This window comes from Porites lutea, chromosome 7 (assembly GCF_958299795.1).
Source record: "Porites lutea chromosome 7, jaPorLute2.1, whole genome shotgun sequence".
NCBI lineage: Eukaryota > Metazoa > Cnidaria > Anthozoa > Scleractinia > Poritidae > Porites > Porites lutea.
This window is the reverse complement of record NC_133207.1, coordinates 21,824,472-21,845,379: the sequence shown is the minus strand read 5'-3', so window position 1 is coordinate 21,845,379 and position 20,908 is coordinate 21,824,472. Positions and strand designations below refer to the sequence as shown.

The following is a 20,908-nucleotide window of genomic DNA, read 5'->3' as shown; positions in this document are numbered from 1 at the left end:
TATACAAGGTAGGAGACACGAGATGCCATCTTCGATGCCATGCTCTCATTCAAACGGCTTGGAAACTAAGGGTATGGGCATGATTTTCAGTTGAACATGCCTAGCGAGCGTAAAAATTGCATTCAGTCTGAGTATTAATGAGACAGGGAAAATTTTATATATTTAGACATGACAAAATTCAAGGGAACATTGGTACTTAGAAATTACATGTCATAGGCATGGAAAAAATGGGTTCATGCCCTCGCAGCCCAAAATTGACTTAGCTAAACTTAGGTCCCAGATCTCTCGCCGGGTTGATAATTCATTCCCAGTTTTTGCTCGTCTGGTTTGGCATGCCGGGCATGCAGATCGTACAGCCAGTTGGGTTTGCCATGCTCGGCATGCCGGGTATGAAATTGGCATGCCCAGCGTGACTGATTTTGATGTTCGCTCCAGCAATCATATCCTGAGAATCACATTATCGCCAAATATATCTTAGGGAGCTTGAAGTTACAGGTTTCATGCCTGGCAATAAATGCAGATTATAACAAAAAAAGTTATGTTTGTCACAATGTATGTCACGGGATCGACTGGCAAAACTGAAGACAGAAGCCTGGATTTATAAATAAAAAGCACAACAAAACAACATTATTCATGCATAAAATAGAATACTTCACTTGCAATTACAGATCAATTAATCCTTTTATTTCAAAGCGATACTGACATTTCTGGGTCCAGATTTAAATTTGATCGCGGAAAAGCTTTTTAAACAATAAGATAACAAATCTTCTCCGTCAGTATAAACTTTATATCCATGCTTAAGTTCTATCGCGTCGGAATGTTTCTCGGTCAACGGCATTAAAAGACTGGTGAAAATTAAGCTTACCAGGACGTTCAAGTCAGTACGAGAGTACGACGTTAATACTGCAAAGACGTTCTGATTTGGTGAGTTTGGACTGCCTTCTCAGAGAGATTTTGCTTAGGTTTTCAGTGCGCTTCTTGTCGGCTATGCGAATTTTGCAAACTGTTTTACTCCTTGCTGACGATAGTCCTTTCAGAAACGTCATCTGCTCCATCCGAAGATACCCCGAGCTCGCACGAAAAAGGCCGAATTTCCGCAGAAGTGTTTTTCGGATGACGATGAATTTAGTTTATTGTAGCGTGGCAGTTGTGGCGTCACAATGTCGTCATGTCTCTTCGCACTTGTTTGTCTTTGTTTTTTTCGTGCGGTGCATGGTTGAGATGTTGGTGAATGCTGGACCAGAAATGGATTCTGCGAGAGACTGTAAGTACAAATTTAGTATTAATTTGGTAAAGAAAAAGCCTGAATATCGAACAAATCCTGTGAATTATCCTTTTGGTATTCAGTTTATCTTGCTGTTCAGCATGCTAAGAACTCTCAGGCATAAGTAGTTTTCAACTCGTTCACTTCGGATTGTTTCTGTTTCTACGTCTTGTAATCTTCTTCTGCTATTAAGAAGACTATAGAAAACTTAGAAAATATAGAAACCAATCACTTTTGAAGACAAAATAAAATACCCGTAAATCAAATGCCAAAATCAGATTTGGATTTTGCTTTAAAAAAATGAACATGCTGCTGCAGTAAACAACTCAATAAGCAGTCTGTGAATGTGCGTTTAGGTCCACAAAACTAATTTTTCTTTTGGATGTCTTATCCAAACAACCACTTATGCCTTACATTGCTTGTCTACGAGTGTACTACAAAATGCTTTACTACAGTAAGCCTTTGAGAGGCGATTCTGGTAAATTTATAGGACGCTAAAATGCAAAAAATTCTAAGCTTAAATAACCTGGCTGGGTCCGATTTCTGAATTACAAAATGTTCACGTTTGCCGACTCTTCTTTAAATAAACATAGTTTTTGAAATGACTTTGTACTATTTTAACCCGAAAATTATGATTGGGTTATAAAGCTTTTAAAACGGACGAAAACTAAGCTAATAAACATGTTCAACGTAAAAAACTAAGATTTAGTCGCTTTTTCAACTTGGCTACCTTTACGCAAAAACAAAAGCAAGCAATGAGGCTTTTATTCGACATATTTTCTGAGAATTTTATCTGATCAATTTAATGTCTCTAGCATTATTTTCGTATAGGAATTTTCCTAATTATTTGAACTTTTAATTTAATAATTTTGATACTTTATAAACTTCTCATTTGATAGCTTTACTTTTTTTATACACCGATTGAGAAACAAATTCGCTCTCGTTAAATCCTATTTTATGACCTATTTATTAGAACTCTAGGTAACATGCAAAATGATGTAACAGGACAGGCTTTAACCTTTGGTCCTAATGTATTTTTTCTTCACAACCCCCAGTAATCAGTTGACGGGCCATGAGAGAATATCGCCACAAAGATGCGAAAAAGTTTTCGATGAGTTTCCTTTACATATTCCTGCTTTATATGGGTCTTCACCTTACCTGCTTAAAAATGAAACTGTTGTTCGAGTGTCAGTCAAACTCTGGATAATCTTGACTTGCAAACCCAAATGCAAAGGTTAATTTCGCAGTAGAAGAGCGTGTAAACATCATCGAACAACGCAATGTAAATTGGCTGATGTGAAACCACGTTTCTTTCACTTTATTTACCATGCATTTATCTCAATTGCACACCTTGTGAAATTAGCCTCAGACAATTAGTTGCGACCTTTAACAGACTCAACAAGCCAGTATGAAAATATCTTAAGAGAAGCTGAGCTCTACACGTTCTATTTCATTTTTTCATATTGCCCTTGCATGTGTTAACATTCCATTTCTTTTTTGTTACAGGTAACTTCCAGACATGACGAGGAGATAATTACTTTTCTAGAGAGCAATTCTTTGATACTGTCAGTTATTACTGACTTATTTTGAGTTAAAAACAAAGAACACAGACTCTGGTAATGACACATAAACAATAATCCCTGGCAAGCCTACAAAACAAGAAAGAGGAACTCAGACTCCTAATCAAAAAAAGAAAGAAAAGAAAGAAAAAAAAGAAATTGCGTTAGAGAGATTTGTAATTGGAACGTTATATTCAAGCACATTGCATTGTCGAACATCATAATTTACTGAATAATGGACAGTGATTTTGGAGCTTAGCTCAGTTTGTAATGTAATGAACGTTGAAAGATATTCTATAACCTTGTATTTTTAAAAGCTTTCATGGAACATAGATGCATTTTATTATGCAATGAAAATAGTCTCTGTCTTTATTTTTACTGATTTCAGTCAATTCCATTTTATTCGCAATGTGAAATGGGAATCCTATTAAAGACTCATTAAAAGGGGTGAGGCCGTTTTTACAATCCCTCAACAGGTCATCTCCACGATGACGCTGTTTTATTACTACGGCAGAATCCCTCAGGGTTTTACTTTCTTGTGAAAATTAGAGCTTTTGTTATTTAAACTTCGCTGGGACAACCAAATCTATAAAAATGAGAGGACTAGCAATGATGTCATCGTGTAAATGATCTATAAACCGTACATCAAACGATAAGCACTGTGATCTGTTTAGTTTTTTTTTTTTTTTAGCCAGGCTTAAGTATCTGTAGATTCAAGGAATTATAATCTGTGCGTTGAGAGCATGCCAGAGACCGATTTTGGCATGCCCGGCATGACCCAGATTATGGCACGCCCGGCAAGCCTGAGAATTTGGCATGCCGGGCATGCCAGGAAATATGGCATGCCCGGCATGCCCGGCATGCGGGAGATTTTGCTGGGTATGAATTACTTATTACTAGAACCTAGGCTTCTCGCGGCCTGGGTGAGGAGGTCACGGAACCTCAAATTATGCTTACAGGGCATGCGAAATTCTGTTGCATGCCAATTTCAATGCAAAACCACTCTGGGGGCACCCCCTCTATTACCAGTGAGCAAATCATTGACGATAAGCATGGGAAAAATCCTTGCATGCTAACCAACATTGAAAACGTAGCAGAAATGTCCTCAATTGCTGAGTCATGCCCTAGGGGAGGCTTTAAAATACAGAATTTCCTGACATGAATGAGGGAATTTTCCGTAAACAGCTTGTGATCATGCCGGCTAGGACGTATTGCCTCCGTGTTGCTCCTTTTTACAGCTAGCTAGGCTCATTTTTAGGTTCCGTGGCCTGAAATGACGAAAAATTCATGCCCTAAATGTAAAAAGTCCAAAAACGTCCTCGAAATTTTAGTTTCCAAGCCGTTATTCAACACAACTTTTTCCGCGAAATTCGAACTCCAACAGAAAATATACATGCCAGGATCGTAGTAATAGGATAGCAGCAGATATAGAAACCAATGAAACTTTCCCAGATAGAAAAACAAATCCCGCAGACTTTGACAAACTCGAAGGATGTAATCCAAAATGACGGAGAATATGCTCGTCGAAGTAGCCGGGCCAGATCAACGCGCGGCCAAGAAAACGAGGCCTGGGCACTGTACAAAAAAAATCCATCCTGGGTGTCCTGGGTTGACCTTTCTAAGGACCGATACATAGCTTTGCCAAAGTTAGCCACCCCTACTGGAAATACATTTAGTCGAGGGCTATTGTTCACTTGAGACAAACGCGACTCGCCCAAACAAAATACATGTTTCAGTGCACACGTCAAAATGAAAAAAAAAAAAAATGAAACATGTAAAAGGTGATGTTTACATTTTGCAATAATTTTTTTTTGACTCTCGGAAAATTCCAATTTTCAAAGTGCAAAAGCTTAATTGACCACGGGGACAGCGACAACATTAACAACAAACAACAATTTTATAGATTAGCAAAACATCAGCTTGGAATGTGCTTCACACGATCACACTTAATTTGATTTTTATTTTAAAAAAGGGTTATGCACGAGCTTTTTTTCTCATTTTGACGCGTGCACTAGAACATGTATTTTGCTTGGGCGAGTCGCGTTTGTCTCAAGTGAACAATAGCCCTCGACCAAATGTATTTCCAGAAGAGGTGGCTAACTTTGGTAAAGCTATGTATCAGTTTTGTGTATCGGTCCCTAGAAAGGTTAACCCAGGACATCCGGGATGGATTTTTTCTGAATTTGAACAAATTACTGCAAATTATCACGAAACTTCGTTGGAGCAATAAGGACAACAACAACTAACTGCAGGGTAAGTTTCATTGACTTATATTTAATATTTCCTACAAATTTTAGGATCGTATTTTTACCCCATACAAACACTGTAATTTTACTAGAACCGTACTGTGGTACTATCACAGAGCCTGGGTTACCTGTGATTACGCGTGCAAGACTTCGTGGACAAGACTTTACGACTGGTAAGAATTTCTCTTTTAATCAGTGCCATACAAAGAGTTTTGCCTTTTTTCTCGAGAAAGTTATTTTATAAAAGCGATAGAAAACTTTTTTCCTGTGTTTGCATAGCCTGATATAAACACTCGAGGCTTTGGGAGAATGCTCGACAGTTATGCTCGAATTCTCCCAACCCCTCTCGTGTTTATATCAGGCTATGCAAACACGGAAAACGTTTTCTATTGCTTAAACGAGTATTAGCGAGAATGTCGTAGAGGCGGGAAGAAGTTATCAAATGTAACAAGTTTTAACATTCTGCTATCGGGAGAAGGCTTACCCTCCCTCAGTATATGGCTAGTAATAGTTGACACTACAGCTGCCCCCGCTCTGTATTGTCGGTCAATAGTATTCTTGCTCTTTAATTGTGTAGCTCTTTGAAATATACCGATTCATAATGAAGATTTTCACACATATTCCATACAATAGGTGAGATAAATACAGGAAACTGGCAAGGTTCCATGCACAGTTTCAGTTCGATTTATTCAGCTTTGATCAAAACATTCTCAGTTTCGAGAATGGTTTATTCTAAACTATAAGAAAAGATTTAATTAGAAGTTGAATTTTTCGCTATTTCACTTTCACTTTTTACATTTAGTTCATTTTATTTGCCGGAAAGTAAGCCTTAGGAAATTAAAAGGACGTTTGATCAATTCACGCTCGCGCATTCTAGTTTTTTTTTAAACTTTATAGCGGAGGGACATCTGTGAGCAGGGAATAAGTCAGCACACAATTTGATTGTCGGTGAATTTCTGTAATCGTCCGTCGTTCTTCTAGTGATAAGCTAGCCGTAGCTCACTTGTCTTGCTTAACTTGTTTGCGGCTGAGTTTTATTCTGGTCAAAGAGAGAGAAAGAGTGTCTGGCAAGGTTTCCAACCAAAGATTTGTGAACTCGTATCTGGCAAACTCTCCAAGTGTTTATATATACACAGTACGCACCTTATAGCTTCACCTGCGTTTAACGTGTCTTTTGGTCCATAACTTTCAAAACAACTGCTCCACACAATGTCACCGATAGCACGTAACGAAGTATGACTGCACAATAAATGTCACAAAATCTACCTAAGCGATCCCTTGGGGATTTTTTGTCTTTACGTCATCCTAACCATTTCGTACTTGCGGGCGCAAACAATAGAAACGTCATCATTACCTACCGATTCCTCGCGGCCCCTGTTCAAGCAAATCGAGATTTTTTCTATATCAGCTGTAAGTACTTTCCTTAATATACGCGGGAGTTACTAGAGTGCCCCCTCGGGATTTCGCCTTCTGGGCGAAATCCCTGCGGGGGCAATAACAGTAATATATAGATTTAGCCAGGGCTAAAAGCGAAGTTCTCGATAATATTTATAGGTTGTTCAAACAAAATATGAAATCGTGTGATGCTAAGCGGCGAAGGTAACGCCGCCGAGAACGGTGAAAAACAACAATAGGTCTAATTAGCAAAAGAGAAACTTTGCACGTGTAGGACCCTTTTTTTGTACATCTCTTTGCCGTTGTTTTCCACGACTACAACGAGAAACTTCCAGGAACTTCTTAGTTACAAGTTTTATGCAGGGAATGTCGTATGTTTTATCGTTCTTTTTTTTTTTTTTACTGCCGCTCATTTTCACCTTTCATGGTGGCCGCTAGCATTTATCATTTCTCACCACCGCTTCAAAGTTTTCATGGTGTTCTCCCAACAAAAAATGTCTCCTTTGTTTTCTACTCTTGCTCTCGATCTCTGTCACCCTTTTTTCTCGATGACCTTCGCTGGTCTGCCGCCTACTTTCTCTTTTTCTCTGTCTTTCTCTTTCTCTATATTCAAATTTTGCATAATTAATCCAAGGTTAATGCTTTAGACAACACTGATACAGAAACAATTTCCGCTTTCCGTTTTTGTCTTTATTGACTCTTTAATTGTCTCTGCTTTACAAGAGGCGGATGGCTCAGGCTGATGGCTATGCAATTTCCCACCAAAATAACCTCGAGTTGCATTTGGGTTGCCATACTTGTTGAATGAGTTACTTTACATTGGTATGCCTGTGGTGCGGACAAACGAACGTTTCTTTGGTTTTGTTTCTCTTAATAACACAAAATCATTTTTTTTGCGGAAGAAAAGGAGAAAGCTGATTGCCGTTTTTGTGGTGGAACTGAGACCATCGGCTCCTAGATGTGATACAACACTGTGGAACTCGGTACACTGAATAACCGTTTCTGAACAGTGCTAAGATTTGATTTAATTTGTTTTTGACTTTATGGAATGTCGACTACATGATAAAAGAATGTGAAACGGTTAGTTATAACGAGAAAACAAAACAATAACGGTTAGATGACTATTCATTACCACTGTCAATTTGTTGTTTTTCGACGCATGTTTCACTGACGATCCCCGCTGCGATCGTCATTCGATTTTTAAAAGAAGTTTGTTGTTGACGTTGGTATACTGACTCGCTTACAGCTGCGAAAGCGTATAAACTTCTAATAATAGTAGCCAATCAGATCCGTCGTTCAAGATGTATCATTATCTTTGCCTTATATCACTTTTTTCGCACAGTTGCAAAAAACTTGAAAATCTTGTGAAAAGTTAATCTCAATTCATCATTATCTAGAAACAAATGGCTTGCATGCTAAAGTCCCAAAGAACAATTCGTATACACGAAAGTTGGCAGTGCTTGTTGATTCCACTGATTCGCCCTGAATCAAGTTCTTCAGGCCAGACGTGGTGAGTGCTGTGGAATATTTAAATCTAGCACACATTAAGTTCTTTATATTCCTTACATTGTTTATGGTTGATCAATTTTCGATTGTCATATGTTATTGGAAGATTTTAGTCAGCTATCAGCAAAACTTCACTATGGTTTTCTCTTTTCTTCGAGGTTTAGTGCTGAACAATTAATTCGATGATTTTTCTCGGAGAAAAGAGGTGGCGCGAATGTGAAGCGAGCGAGCACGTGACTCTCTACACGTTCCTTTGTTACGTAACTAGCAAGTTTAAGCAAGTAAAACGCCTGTAGCAAGTTTTAAGATTCGAGATCATTAGTAAAACTAAACAAACAGTAAGTACAGAACAAAAGCTTTTGCTTGTGCTTTATGTTAGTATATTTCTCCAGCGATTAATCCTAACATAGAGATTAAATCACAAATAAAATTGAAAAACGACTCTTAACAACAGCATAGGTAAGCCCAAAAGCAGAGCTCCTTGTAAACATTTACTTGAAACCCAACTTTAAGCCACTGTATGCAAATTAATTAAACTGGTTGACCTTTAATAATCGTAGCAGAACTTAGTTCAAATGGCTGCGATTCGGTTCGTTGTATGTGGGAAGTCTTAGTGACTCCTTAACTAGCTACGACTTCCTGCATAGTCATTTTAACCTCCTGACCAAATGTTACATTTTCGATTTAACTGGCGTTCCTTTTTTTTTCTGCCCTTAGTGTCTCCCCTCCCTTTCCCTTTTTGCAGATGTCATGCATGCCACGCCACGGGCCTGTAACCTCGTTATAACGGCGCTTTTTTTAGCCCCAACTGAGCTCTTTGTTGTTATGGGAGTTTTACTCGTGTGTGTAGATTCCTTAGCACTGTCAGACACACCTCTAGGGCATCACGGTCTGTTGAATACCTTTAAGTAAAAATATTGACCACTGCAGAAGCACTCTTTTTGAAGTCGGATAACAAAGATGTATAATTGCTGAAAACTATATATGTATTAGTGATGTGTACGTTCTCACGTGCTTGAATAAAACAAGTAAGTTTTAAAAAGCGTTTATGAAAACGTTGTTAAGTGTGAAATCATTCTAAACATATTTTTCGGGCCTTAAGCTTCGCGGCTTAAAAATCAGTACGTAAATAATTCGCGTTACTCTAAGCCTTCATAAACTAATCAACTAAGATAACAGTGTAGTGCAAAGGTAACAAAAATACTGTTAATTTCAATGTTCATTCAGAAGCTTTAAAAAGGGATGTAGAATGAAGTCATTAATTGTTTTAGCAGGACCGCTTAGAGACGCGGCAACTGCGAGTCGACTCAGTAGCAAGCCACTCTATCATTTGGACGTTTGCTAAGAGATATTAGAGAGTTTAAGATACCACGACGGCGACGGCCTCGAAAACGTCGCTTAAAAAGTGAATTTGCGTTCTTTCAATCTCTTAATTCAAATTACTCGCTCCAACACATTTACTTTGTCAAATGCAAGCGAACTCTTTTCGAACCGAATTCCTACTAACCATATTTCAAGTTCTGAAAAAGAAAGAAGATTTAGCCGTCGGCTGTTTACGTCCTCCATAGAACGTGAAATTAGGTATTTTCACGTCGTAGTCGTGCAATGACGGCAAAGAAAAGTACAAAAAAGCGTGATGCACGTGCAGAGTTGTTGTTTTAGCTATTCAACCTATTGCTGTTTTGACTTTCTCGTTGTCGTCGCCGTCGTGGACTCTTAATGTCCCTATTGTTGGTTTTCACATATGACGTCACCAAAACTCAAACTAAAAAACTATCGATCCTACCGAGATTTTACTTTCACGATGCATTAGAGCAGCTGAAAGCTAATTTTCACCCAAATTTTCGCTTCAAAAGGGTTCTTGGTTTTGTGATAGAGTACGCTTGAATTTCTAAGCTTTTGCGTGACGCTGCATTTACATGACGGCCAAGAGAGCTGTCATGTAGGTTAAAAAAAATAACTTATTTCAGAAACTTTTGCTATCTAAACAGTTCATGTATTAGAGAAAGTATTACTTTAATGTTTTTGATTTTCTCGAAGAATAAATTCACGCTTTTGTAGCAAAACTCGGTAACAGATGTTTTTGCTGGTTTCCGTCCGCCATGTTGGAGCTCATCCAGGTGATCGTATTTCGCATCTAATATGATAGAGGCGTCAATTTTTGCCCAATCATGTCATCATCCTAGGGCGAGAAATTTAATTAAAAGAGCGGTGTGCAACAAAATGCACGGCTCTGGTTTTGGTTAAAATTATTAATTTGCGGTAGTTGATGGCAAAACTTTTACGATAATGGATACTCAACTGGATGATTACGTAACTGCGTAACAACCACACGCTACGCATTTTTTAACTTCCGGAACGCTGAGGCTTGTGATGAATGAAAAGTTCTCACGGTCGGCTAACCCAAACACGTCTACAATTTGGTTGTTTAATTCTCTGGTGATAGGCTTGTTAGTCATTAGTTGTAGCCGAAGAACTTAGAAGTAAGAAACTGTTTCTGCAAGAGAATAAAGTGTTGTGAAAGAACATAGGGTCTTGGATGGTACCACTCGTTAATTGGCTGGGCGAGTACAGTTCCATACAACTCCCACGATTTATATACCGGACGTAGGAGCTAAACTGTATGTTATATTGGCGGGAAAAGGAGATTAAGTGAAAACAAGAATAATAGGAATTATAATAGCCTGCGAGCAAGCTCTCCTATTTGGGCAAGCGAAGCGAGCCTCGCGAGAACGCGCGAGCGAGGGGCCGAGGCTTCTCCGCTCGCTCGCGCGTTCTCGCGAGACCCGTTCTCGCCCAAACAGGAGAGGCTTGCTTGCAGGCTAGAATTATAATGGTAACAAGAACAATAATAATTATATAGTAGCCAATCAGATGGGTAGTTCAGTTTAAAGATGTATCATTATTATCTTTTGTTCGCAGTCAGCAGTTTGTTTCAACCCAGTTGCATAAAAACCTGAAAATCTAGTTAGAAACTTGATAGCAGTTTAATAACATAACCAAATGCATGCAAGCTTATACCCAAAGAAAGATTTGTGTACTACGCGAACATTTAACAGTACTTGAAAGATCCCACTGAGTCGCCCTAATCAAGTTCTCCAGGTCAGACGCGGTGAGTTCTGATCTCAAACTGAAACATGCATACTCAAGAAGATCCTAGTCTTGGGAAACTAGGCCAGTTTTTCCGAGGCAAGCGTCACCAAGACAGTTTGTGGTCTTGGGTTGTGTGTATTTCAGCAATGATTTGTAATGCTCTTGGCCTTGGCTTTGCTCTTAGCTTCGGCGTTCTGTTACCTGTGTTAATGGACTATTTTGGCGAGACAAGTGAGAGAACTGGTGAGTGATAAATTAAAATACTTTTAATTTCCTTAGTGATCACTCTACATGTGTATGTGATCTCAGTAAGGCAGGAGCGTAGCTCATCTCTTGCGTACGGCTGAAATCTGGAAAAAATATATTTTTTATTTCCTTAAGTATTTTTGTCGTTTAATCGGTATGAGTGATGAATTTTTCGCAATATAGTGGTATCTTTGTGTTTGTGTTTTTTTTAACCTTTTATCTCTGATTCCATAAACCGATGGCAAGAAAGGTTATAGTGAGGCCAGAAACGAAAAATGTAGTCTTCCCTGTCCCCTCTCAGCATTTCCCTTCCTAATTTTAAAATGTCCCTCGGAAACATCGGAAATGACATTTTCAACACCCTAACTTTTAAAAATTTTCTGGGAAAACATAGCCATAAATTCCCCACTTGTTTGGAGCGCCTTCAAAATCTCACGCTACGCCGGGCCCCTGTAAGGCCCGATTGAATTCACGTTTGCCGTTTGGCGTAAACGTGAATCTTATTAGAGACCTTTAGCATCACGTTTTTGTCACGTGACAACGCCCATCAGTTTGAACCGCATGAAGGGCTACCAGCGGTAAGTGATTTACGGCAAGGTTTTTTGCCACTACAAATTGCACAGTCTCGTGTTTTAAGGTACGAAGTAGCTTTTTATATCCGTTTGCGATGTGTTTGTTAGATTTTTGATCTCGAATCAATTAATTATTCCTGTTTTTTGGGCAATAAAAGTGAGGCACTTCGACTTGATGAAAAACAACATGGCAGCACTAAACGATGAACGCGTTGTTCAAATCGATTTGATATTCCCTTCTGCCGTACTAACATAAGAAAGCTTTCTGTTCCAATCCAGAGTTAAAATTTTGTTCTATCTTGTTACTGAATTCAAAACTCAGGCTCTGTTTAGTTCCTATTTCCGCGAATTTCATTTTATTTTACTTATTTCTTTTTACTAACTGGGGAGCCCAGGCTTCATAAGGCCTTCTGGTTTCTTCTGGGCTCCCTCGACAACTTACAATTCCCATACGTATTTTTGTATTGTATTATATTTTGGCGAAATAAAAATGAACTGAACTGAACGCCTTGCTAAAATTTGAAATCTTGGTAACGCGAAACTACAAGCGCGTATTAAACTGCAAACTGCGGTTTGCGGTTTCCCAAGAAAAACCTGATGCTAAAGGTCTCTAATCTCTCTGATATTTCCTGGGGTAATCAAAGAGCTGGCAGCGAGCGAGTATGTGAACTTACAGCTTCCTGAGTTATTTCATTAGGGCGTTTAGGAAAAGCGCCTGCAGCATTAGATTCACTTTTATTTAGTTTGAGACCAATCAAAAACACAAAGCCTTTCCTTGGGCTCTATTTTTAGTACATTTCTCTATTAATGTACTGGACATACGATAGTTATGTAATCACGAAAGAAACAGACACTCAATATAGTTATTTGACCAGACCTAAACACAATTTACTTCTAATCAATTGCAACTAGACAACCTTAAAACCGTCAGCAAACTTTGGTGTAAAGGCACAGATTTGCAAAATCTCTGCTGTGCGTGCTGCTTTGACGCTCTGCCGCTTACGGGTTCCCTAAACTGCACGCAAACCTTAAAGTCGTACCGTTGTTCATTGTGAATTGATTTCACAGGCTTACCAGTGGCTTACGTCTTCCCGTAGAAAAACTGAAAGATAATATATGAGAAGTGCCAACAAAAACAACCTACAAGATTTTTTTAGTAAGGGACGGACCATTGGAAATAACCGGAAGTGGGGTGACAATTCCGAAAAACAAATCCCTGCAAGGGAAACTTGTCTAAAAAAAAACCCTGCAGGCGGTGGAACCTAAAATGTGTAACCAGTAACGTAACCATTTCTCTAGATCACGCATGTTGATTACATAACGCGTAATATATCACGTGCGGTATTTTTCCCGACCACATGCTTTTGTAGTAATGGCTGAATAAACTGCGTGAGTTGAACTACAAGTCTATTTACAATATGTCCCAGAAAAAAATTCCTGCAGACAAGCGGGCTTTTGAAAAAAAATTCATGCATCTTCAAATTTCATTTTTGTTGGTCTGTAACATTTCAATACTTGGGAGACACTTGTTTGGAAGCAGAGATTTTGCGATTGACATGCAAGACCTAGAAATTTTCTGGACGATAAATTCTAAAGGGAATAAGGCTGCGTATTTGACAATAGGGACTTAAAGGTCCAAAGACGCGTCGGCAACAAGGACGTCGCTAAAAACAAGAATTTGCGTTTTTTCAGTCTTTATCGCGATTCCTTCCACTTGCTTTGTCTGTCAGGCAAACCCTCCTGAAATTGAATTCCAAGGGATCATATCAAAGTTCAGAAAGAGAAATAATATTTCGTCTTTGCTTGTTTACGTTTTCCATAAAACGCGAATTTAGACCCCGTCCACACATATCCGTTTTTGTTTGAAAACGGCGATTTTTTTTCTCCGGTTTGGCCTACCGTCCACATGTATTCGGTGAAAACGATCAACGTTTTTAAAAAAAAAAAAAACGCAGGCCACTCGTTTACGCGAGGAAGGACGAAAACGGAGGTTTCCGAATACGATGATGTAATACATCATTTACTACTAGCATAACGCATGGACTGTGAGGGATACTACCGTATTGCCATTAATCAGCGTTTTCGTATGGGCGGGCGAAAACGATTCAACACGCTACGCATTTTCACGTCGTAGTAGTGCAAAAAAGACAAAGAAATGTGCAAAAAAGTGTGATGCATGTGCGAAGTTGTTGTTTTGCTCATTAATTATTCTATTATTCTCTTTTTTGTTGACCTTCTCGTTTTTAGAAGATTCAACAGACAAGTACGACGGTTATTGCTGCAAAAAATGGATCCACCAACAATTCGGTTTCTCATCGTGTACTCTTTGAATAATTACTAAAGCCCCGTGCAAACAGATGCAACATTGGTGGCCAACAACTCCCAACATTGTTGAATGTTAAATGTTGCGTCCGTTTGCAAACCCTGTGCATAGTTAATAAAGGGAATGGTTATGAAACCCGACAAAGTGCTTTGTTGTATGTTTTTGTTCTCTTTTTTGGCCTTGACCCTGCACAAAACACAATAGTTGTTTACTCCGTACTGAGGAACTAACCAATAGAAACGTGCTGGTTACGTAATTCATGCATAACGTATGAACGCAAAACAAAAGATTGTGCAGGGTCGTGGACCTTCCAACATAAATCTTGGCATCTTTGTTTGCTCCTTTGATGTTTGCCGGGCTTCATAACCAGTCACCTCCATTAACTATGCCCTGTGGTATGTTGTTGCGTTTTGTTGGGAGTTGTTGAGCAAGGTTTGAAACTGGTCAAACGTTTAGGCCAACTCCCTACAGGTTGCAGTTGACTTCAAAAGCTTGATATCAACTGATGTTAATGAAAGTGTAACTACTATTGTAGACAATCTGACCGCTATCACAGACCGTCATGCTCCTTTGCGCAAAGCATCACATTGCCAGAAATAGTGGACATTTCGCGCCCGTGATTAATTGTCAGCGGAATCTCATTTCCAAAATGGCGGACAAAAACGATCGTAGTCAGGGAAAGCGTATCCCCTGCGATTTTTTAAATAATTTGAGCTCTGTGGATCTGTTTTACGAAGAAAAAAGCTGGAATGAAACTTCTTGCAAGAAATTGTTAGGTTTATACTCGGCCGAGCGGCTGATAGCAACAAAACAGTACGCGGCTGTACCTTTCGTGACATTTTCGTGACATTTTCGTGACAATTTTGTTTTAAAACCAAGCCTGGTATTCTAATCGAGGATTTTTGAATGCCTGGAACCTAGTTTATATCCCGTGAAGCATCTCTGGAGTTGTAGCAACAACCAAAATGGCGATTCGGTGAGGTTTGGAGTTGTGAAGCTTTGTCGGACCGAAATAAGTCATTCGCAACTATGGCGTCCATTACTGGACTACAGATGGAAAACGGAGGGAAATAATGCGCCTTTGGAAGTATTTTCCAGTGCAAAAATCGTCCTTTTAATGACTGTTTTGGAAACATCTTCTATCGCAGAAGTGATATCGAGTCGTGCAAATTTACTTCAGTGAAGGGTTTATCCTCTAATCGACGAGTATTTCGAATGACTTCGGCAAGATTTTAAGACAATGTATGGAGAGATGGAGCGTACAACGAGAGATAAAAGTGCCCACTTCGGGAAGTAAGTAAACTTACTTCTAATTAGCTATTTTTAACCCAGATGCGAAGGTTACACAGCGCTTAACATATTTCGAGTCGTGCACCGAACACCCGTGAGCTCAAAATCGATATATTTGAAAAAGTTTCCTTTTCTCCATACATTTTCTTATACGAATTCGCAGCCATTGTGGCCTTGGTGCGCACGCGCAACCGCCATCTTGTCCCTAATTTCTGGCAATGAAACGGCAACGAAAGCGTTTAGAAAGGCCTTGGATTTTGAAAGCAATCATGCACTCAATCAGACAAAGACACCAATTAGTAAAGACTACTTTATACAGTATGGACCCAGGCAAAGTAAAAGAGTATAAAGCATATAGTAATAAGTTGAATAGGATTATCCACGCAGCTAAAAAGAATTATTTTTCTAAACAATTTGAACTGAACAAAGAAAACATAAAATGCACATGGAGATTAATTAGCAGAGTAATAAGAACAAAAAAAGAAAATACTCAACATACAATCAAGAAACTGCAGCGTGACAATAGAATTTATATAGACAAGCAGAGTATTTGTGATCAATTAAACAGCCATTTTATAAATGTTGGAAATGGCCTAGCAGATAAACTACCAAAACATGACATAGACCCTTCAGTGTATTTAGATAGAACTATGACACCAAATGGTTTTATGTTCCGTGGCATTTGCCCGACTGAAGTATATGACAAAATAATGAGTTTGAAATTAGACAAGTCGGCATTAGATATTCCAAGGAGATGCATAAAATATGCAGCAAACCATATATATGAGGCATTAACTGTGGTTTTCAATCAATCTTTATTGCAAGGGACATTTCCGGAAAATTTTAAAGTTTCAAAAGTCACACCAATAGATAAAGGGGGTGAGGAGATGGATCCTTTTAATTATCGACCTATCTCTACACTCTCTGCACTAACCCAAATTTTCGAAAAAATCATTTGTGAACAGCTTGTTGATTACTTGGAAAAGCATAAAATCCTATACGAGTTCCAATTCGGCTTTAGAAAGGGACATTCAACCTCACAAGCCATTGCAGAAATTGCTGATAATTTACGTAATGCGATAGATAACAATTTGTATTCCTGTGGCGTGTTTTTGGACTTTTCCAAGGCGTTTGATAAGGTGAACCACACAATTTTACTTAAAAAAATGGAACGCTACGGGATACGCGGCGTGCCTCTCCAACTTTTTGCAAGCTATCTCACAAATAGACAGCAATATGTACAGATGGAAAATACAATTTCGTCAAAGCAAACAATGACGTGCGGTATTCTACAAGGGAGTTCCCTAGGCCCGGTATTATTTTTAAAAGACATAAACGATTTACCAAACTGTTCAAATGCTCTAACATTTAGAATATTTGCAGACGATACAAACGTTTTTGCCTCAGCCCGCAACCTGAAAGATCTTGAGGAAATTGTTAACTCTGAACTTAAAAAAGTGAAAATATGGTGTGATGTAAATAGATTGTCAATTAATTTCACTAAAACAAACTTAATGATCATTAAATCGTCAAAGAAAAAAGATGACCAAGTAAGTATCAAGATTGAAAGTGCAGACGGTACAATAAATATGCTGCAAAGGAAGCAAAAAAATAAAGTATCTAGGTGTCTTGCTTGATGAAACGATGTCTTTCAATCACCATATTTCATACATCTGTACAAGAATTGCGCGAAACAATGGTATTATATCTAAGCTGAGACATTATCTAACTCTTCTACAAATGAAACAAATCTACTACAGCTTAATATACCCATATATCTCTTATGCAATAATAGCATGGGGGAGTGCATACAAAACACATATTGATAAGATACAAGCTAAGCAAAACCATTCTGCTAGGCTTATTTTCTTTGCCACCACGTATGGTGAACACACAGAAAGTGCACTTCCCCTACTAAATTTATTAGACGTTCTTACGGTACATAATGTTTATCGATTTCAGATTCTAAAATTCACGTACCTCTGGCATAAAGGCCTCCTGCCAAAGCTGTTCTCAAACTATTTTCAATATGCCAGTAATGTCCACAAATACAATACCAGATATGCATCGAAACAGAATCTTTACGTAAAAAAAGTGCGAACGAATACGGGGAAACAAACAATCGGATATGCTGCATGTACCATCTGGGACAAAATTCACATAACTCTTAAAGAACTAAACACATACCAATTCCAAAAACAATTGAAACCTTATTTGCTGTCAGAAAAACATAGTTACATTGTATTTTAAAACTGCTTCTTTGGAAATAAATTCTATCTCAATTCTCTAAAACTTTAAATTCTGGAGAACTGGCTAGAAAATCTTAGGATTATTTTAGCTCCAGGCCTTATTAAGTACAAATAAATATATATTTTTTCTCTTTCACGTGAGTATATAATTAATTAAGTACAAGGTGAATAAAGGTATTGTTGCTGTTGTCCCTACACTTCTTTTGTTCCGTGATCACCAAAGTGTAGCGCAGCAATGTCGTATCCGTTCGCACAGCTGTTCCAACATTGTTGGGGACACGCACGCACATTACACATGGTTTCCATATTCTTATGGGTTGTATCCTTCCCACGATGGACGGCATGTCCCAACATTGTTGGAAGTTGTTGCATCCGTTTGCACACTACTGCCAACACGGACGTATTAACTCCCACTATTGTTGGCCTAAGAGTGTTGGGAGTTGTTGCGTCCGTTTGCACGTAGCTTAAGATATCGTGAACATGACTATGACGAACACGATAATTATGACCACCCTGAAGGTAATATTCTTGACATTGTCAAAGTTTTTTTTTCAGCTGGACTCGGGTCACTTGCTTTGAGTTTAACATTTTTTGCTGCTCCGCTGCCTGGCTATATCTCTGATCGTTTTGGCTTTCGCATCACAAACTCCGTCGGAGCCATGCTGTGCATGACCGGCTTGGTGACGTCATCATTTGCTCAGAGCCTCACTCTCATGTTCCTTACACACGGTCTGCTGATGGGTTTAGGAATATCTTTTATCTACAGTTCTTGCTATCTTGTGATAGCAAAGTACTTCGAAGAGAAGTTATCCGTAGCAACTGGCATTGTAGCTTTGGGAGCAGGTTTCGGTGTCTTTTTTACAGGCCCATTGCTTCAAGCTCTTTTGGACTCGTATGGCTGGAGAGGTACTTACAGAATAATGGTGGCATCTTTTATTGTTGTTTGTATCCTGGGGCTGACTTATAACCCGAACGTACAAGAAACAACATTGGTCACTTCCTTTAACAATGACCAGGACAAAGAAGACAGACTGAGTAGAATTTCTCTTTACTGTAGCCTGTGGACATTTCCTACTTTCGTCGCCGTGGTCACCTCTATGCTGCTTACAGGATTTGCGATTTTCATTCCATTAATTTTTCTGGTGAGTTTTTTTCATTAAACAAATAAATAAATAAAAATGGGAACTAAAGATTGCGGGCTAGAATTGAAAAAGAATATTAATTTACTATTTTTGATTGATTATTGTTGCCTATAGGTGAAATATGCAGAGGATCACGGAATAACAGCACAAGCTGCATCTCGCTTGTTTATTTTCATTGGCCTTGTTTCATCGCTTGGAAGGGCAGTTGCAGGAATTTTGTACAAGAACAAGAGAGTCAATCCCATATTTATACATCAAGCGTCCTTGCTGACATTGTCTCTTTGCGTATTTTTGCTTCGGTTTGCTTCGAACTACTGGTCTTTAGTCTTGTTCAGTATTGTCTATGGCTTTAGCGATGGAGTTTTCATAACAGGATCTCTGTATATTCCAATGAGCTGTGTGGACAGCAAAAGAAAAACAGCGGCTTTTTGTACTAGCTGCTTCTTTTATTCACTAGGAGCAGTCAGCGGCAGTCCCATCGCTGGTGAGTTATGATATGATACCCATCAATAAATAAATAATGGAAAAGTATATAACAATACCCCAAATAAGGAAGTCCAATAGCGTGAACAGTTGCTCCTGGGGGCTCGTACGTGGCAAAGTGATTGACTAAAAAAGGTTTCCTTTCCACAAACGTTATATAGATAGTGTTAGCCTTTTTATGGCTAGATAACTATTTTTTATTTGTACAGAGACATCGTAAAGCCACAAGTCTTAATTTTGGTTTTTACAGCAACGTATCATCACCATTCTTCTTTATGTGATCTTTCGTTATTAACAGGTATGATAGTGGACCATACAGGAAGCTACGTTCATGCATTCTACATGAGTAGTGCTGTCGCCATGGCCTCGTTCCTTCTTATTCTAATGATTTTGATTCCCATCAATCGAAAAAAATCCAAAGTTCATCCTCAGGATAAGATGGAAGAAGATACGAAAATGGACAAGGCGGGATCAGAAGTGATTGAAAATCAGAATAAAGACCGACTGAAAGAATTCCCTTGTTAGAGGTTATTTGAGATGTTTAAGTTGTGCTCAGTTTTAAAGTAAAATCTTTTAAATCATAGCGTAAGAATCTGCTCTCTCCATCCCAATATGACTTAGCTTTCAATAAACACGTAATTCTAGATATGGACAACCGCTTGTTATGCGGGATTTTTCTTTTCATGCAATTGATGCTATTTTTTTAAGTGATCTACATCACTATGATTTCCGTGGACTTACAAATAATAGACCTTACTCACGATACCCGCCATCTTTACACGCGCGCAAGGACTGATGGGATAAGAGCTATTTTAGTTGGTTTCGCAGGCGGCAAACAAGTGTCTAAATCTACCGATACAAGAAATCGCAGTTGATTTTGTTTATTCTAGACAGGAAATGAAGAAATTTTAGTCTTTAAGACGATGCTTTCAAATTATAGGTGTACGTGATAATTTTTTTTTTCTTTTGGATGCGGCAGCAACGGTAGATGTCCTCACAGCAAGCAATGATGACGTAAAACTTGTCGAAGCTCGAACTGTCATTTTTCAACCTAAAATTGTCGTCTCCTTTTGAGAAAATAAACAAACTCGACAGCGATTACTCGTATTGGCAAATTTTATCACTTGTTTGCCACCTTAAAGTCCACATGACACTGCTTTTACCCCATCAATCCTAAAGCGCGTGCAAAAATGGCGGATATCGTGAATAAGGCCTTGTTTGCCCTACGACGAAAAATAGAGCTTGGCGTTTGCAAAAAGAATTGAAATTTTGCAATCACCATTTTTTTTGGTTTTTGCAACCTTGTTCGCATCTGAGACAAGCGAGATTTTTTTGTATTATCAGTAACGTCAATTAAAGGAATTTAAATTGGTCGTCTTCGCAAAATAAGATGACCCGGAGAAGGGTAGCTGTTAAGGAACAAAGGATTTTGTCTCCTGACTAAAATTGGGCCTTCAAATGTTCTCTACGACATCTTTAAAGTTTGGTGACAGTTGAGAAAATTTTGGTAAGTGAAAAAAATCGTTTGCACTAGGAATGG

At 38.6% G+C, this 20,908-nt stretch overlaps 1 protein-coding gene across 1 annotated transcript; it reads left to right on the top strand.

Moving 5' to 3' along the window:
• Positions 1-10,875: 10,875 nt before the first annotated feature.
• LOC140944604 (monocarboxylate transporter 10-like) lies at positions 10,876-20,025 on the top strand. Its single transcript, XM_073393723.1, has 4 exons — positions 10,876-11,306; positions 18,299-18,885; positions 19,000-19,369; positions 19,667-20,025. Exons 1-4 carry the CDS (start codon positions 11,108-11,110, stop codon positions 19,891-19,893), a joined length of 1,383 nt encoding a protein of 460 aa, XP_073249824.1. The 5' UTR covers positions 10,876-11,107; the 3' UTR covers positions 19,894-20,025.
• Positions 20,026-20,908: the final 883 nt, after the last annotated feature.

What these genes read in the sequence shown, in the direction of transcription:
- LOC140944604 (XM_073393723.1), top strand. Translation starts at nt 11,108, where the DNA reads ATGCATACTCAAGAAGATCCTAGTCTTGGGAAACTAGGCCAGTTTTTC. An exon ending in CGAGACAAGTGAGAGAACTG is followed by an intron (nt 11,307 to 18,298) that starts GTGAGTGATAAA and finishes TTTTTTTTTCAG; the next exon opens with CTGGACTCGGGTCACTTGCT. An exon ending in TCATTCCATTAATTTTTCTG is followed by an intron (nt 18,886 to 18,999) that starts GTGAGTTTTTTT and finishes TGTTGCCTATAG; the next exon opens with GTGAAATATGCAGAGGATCA.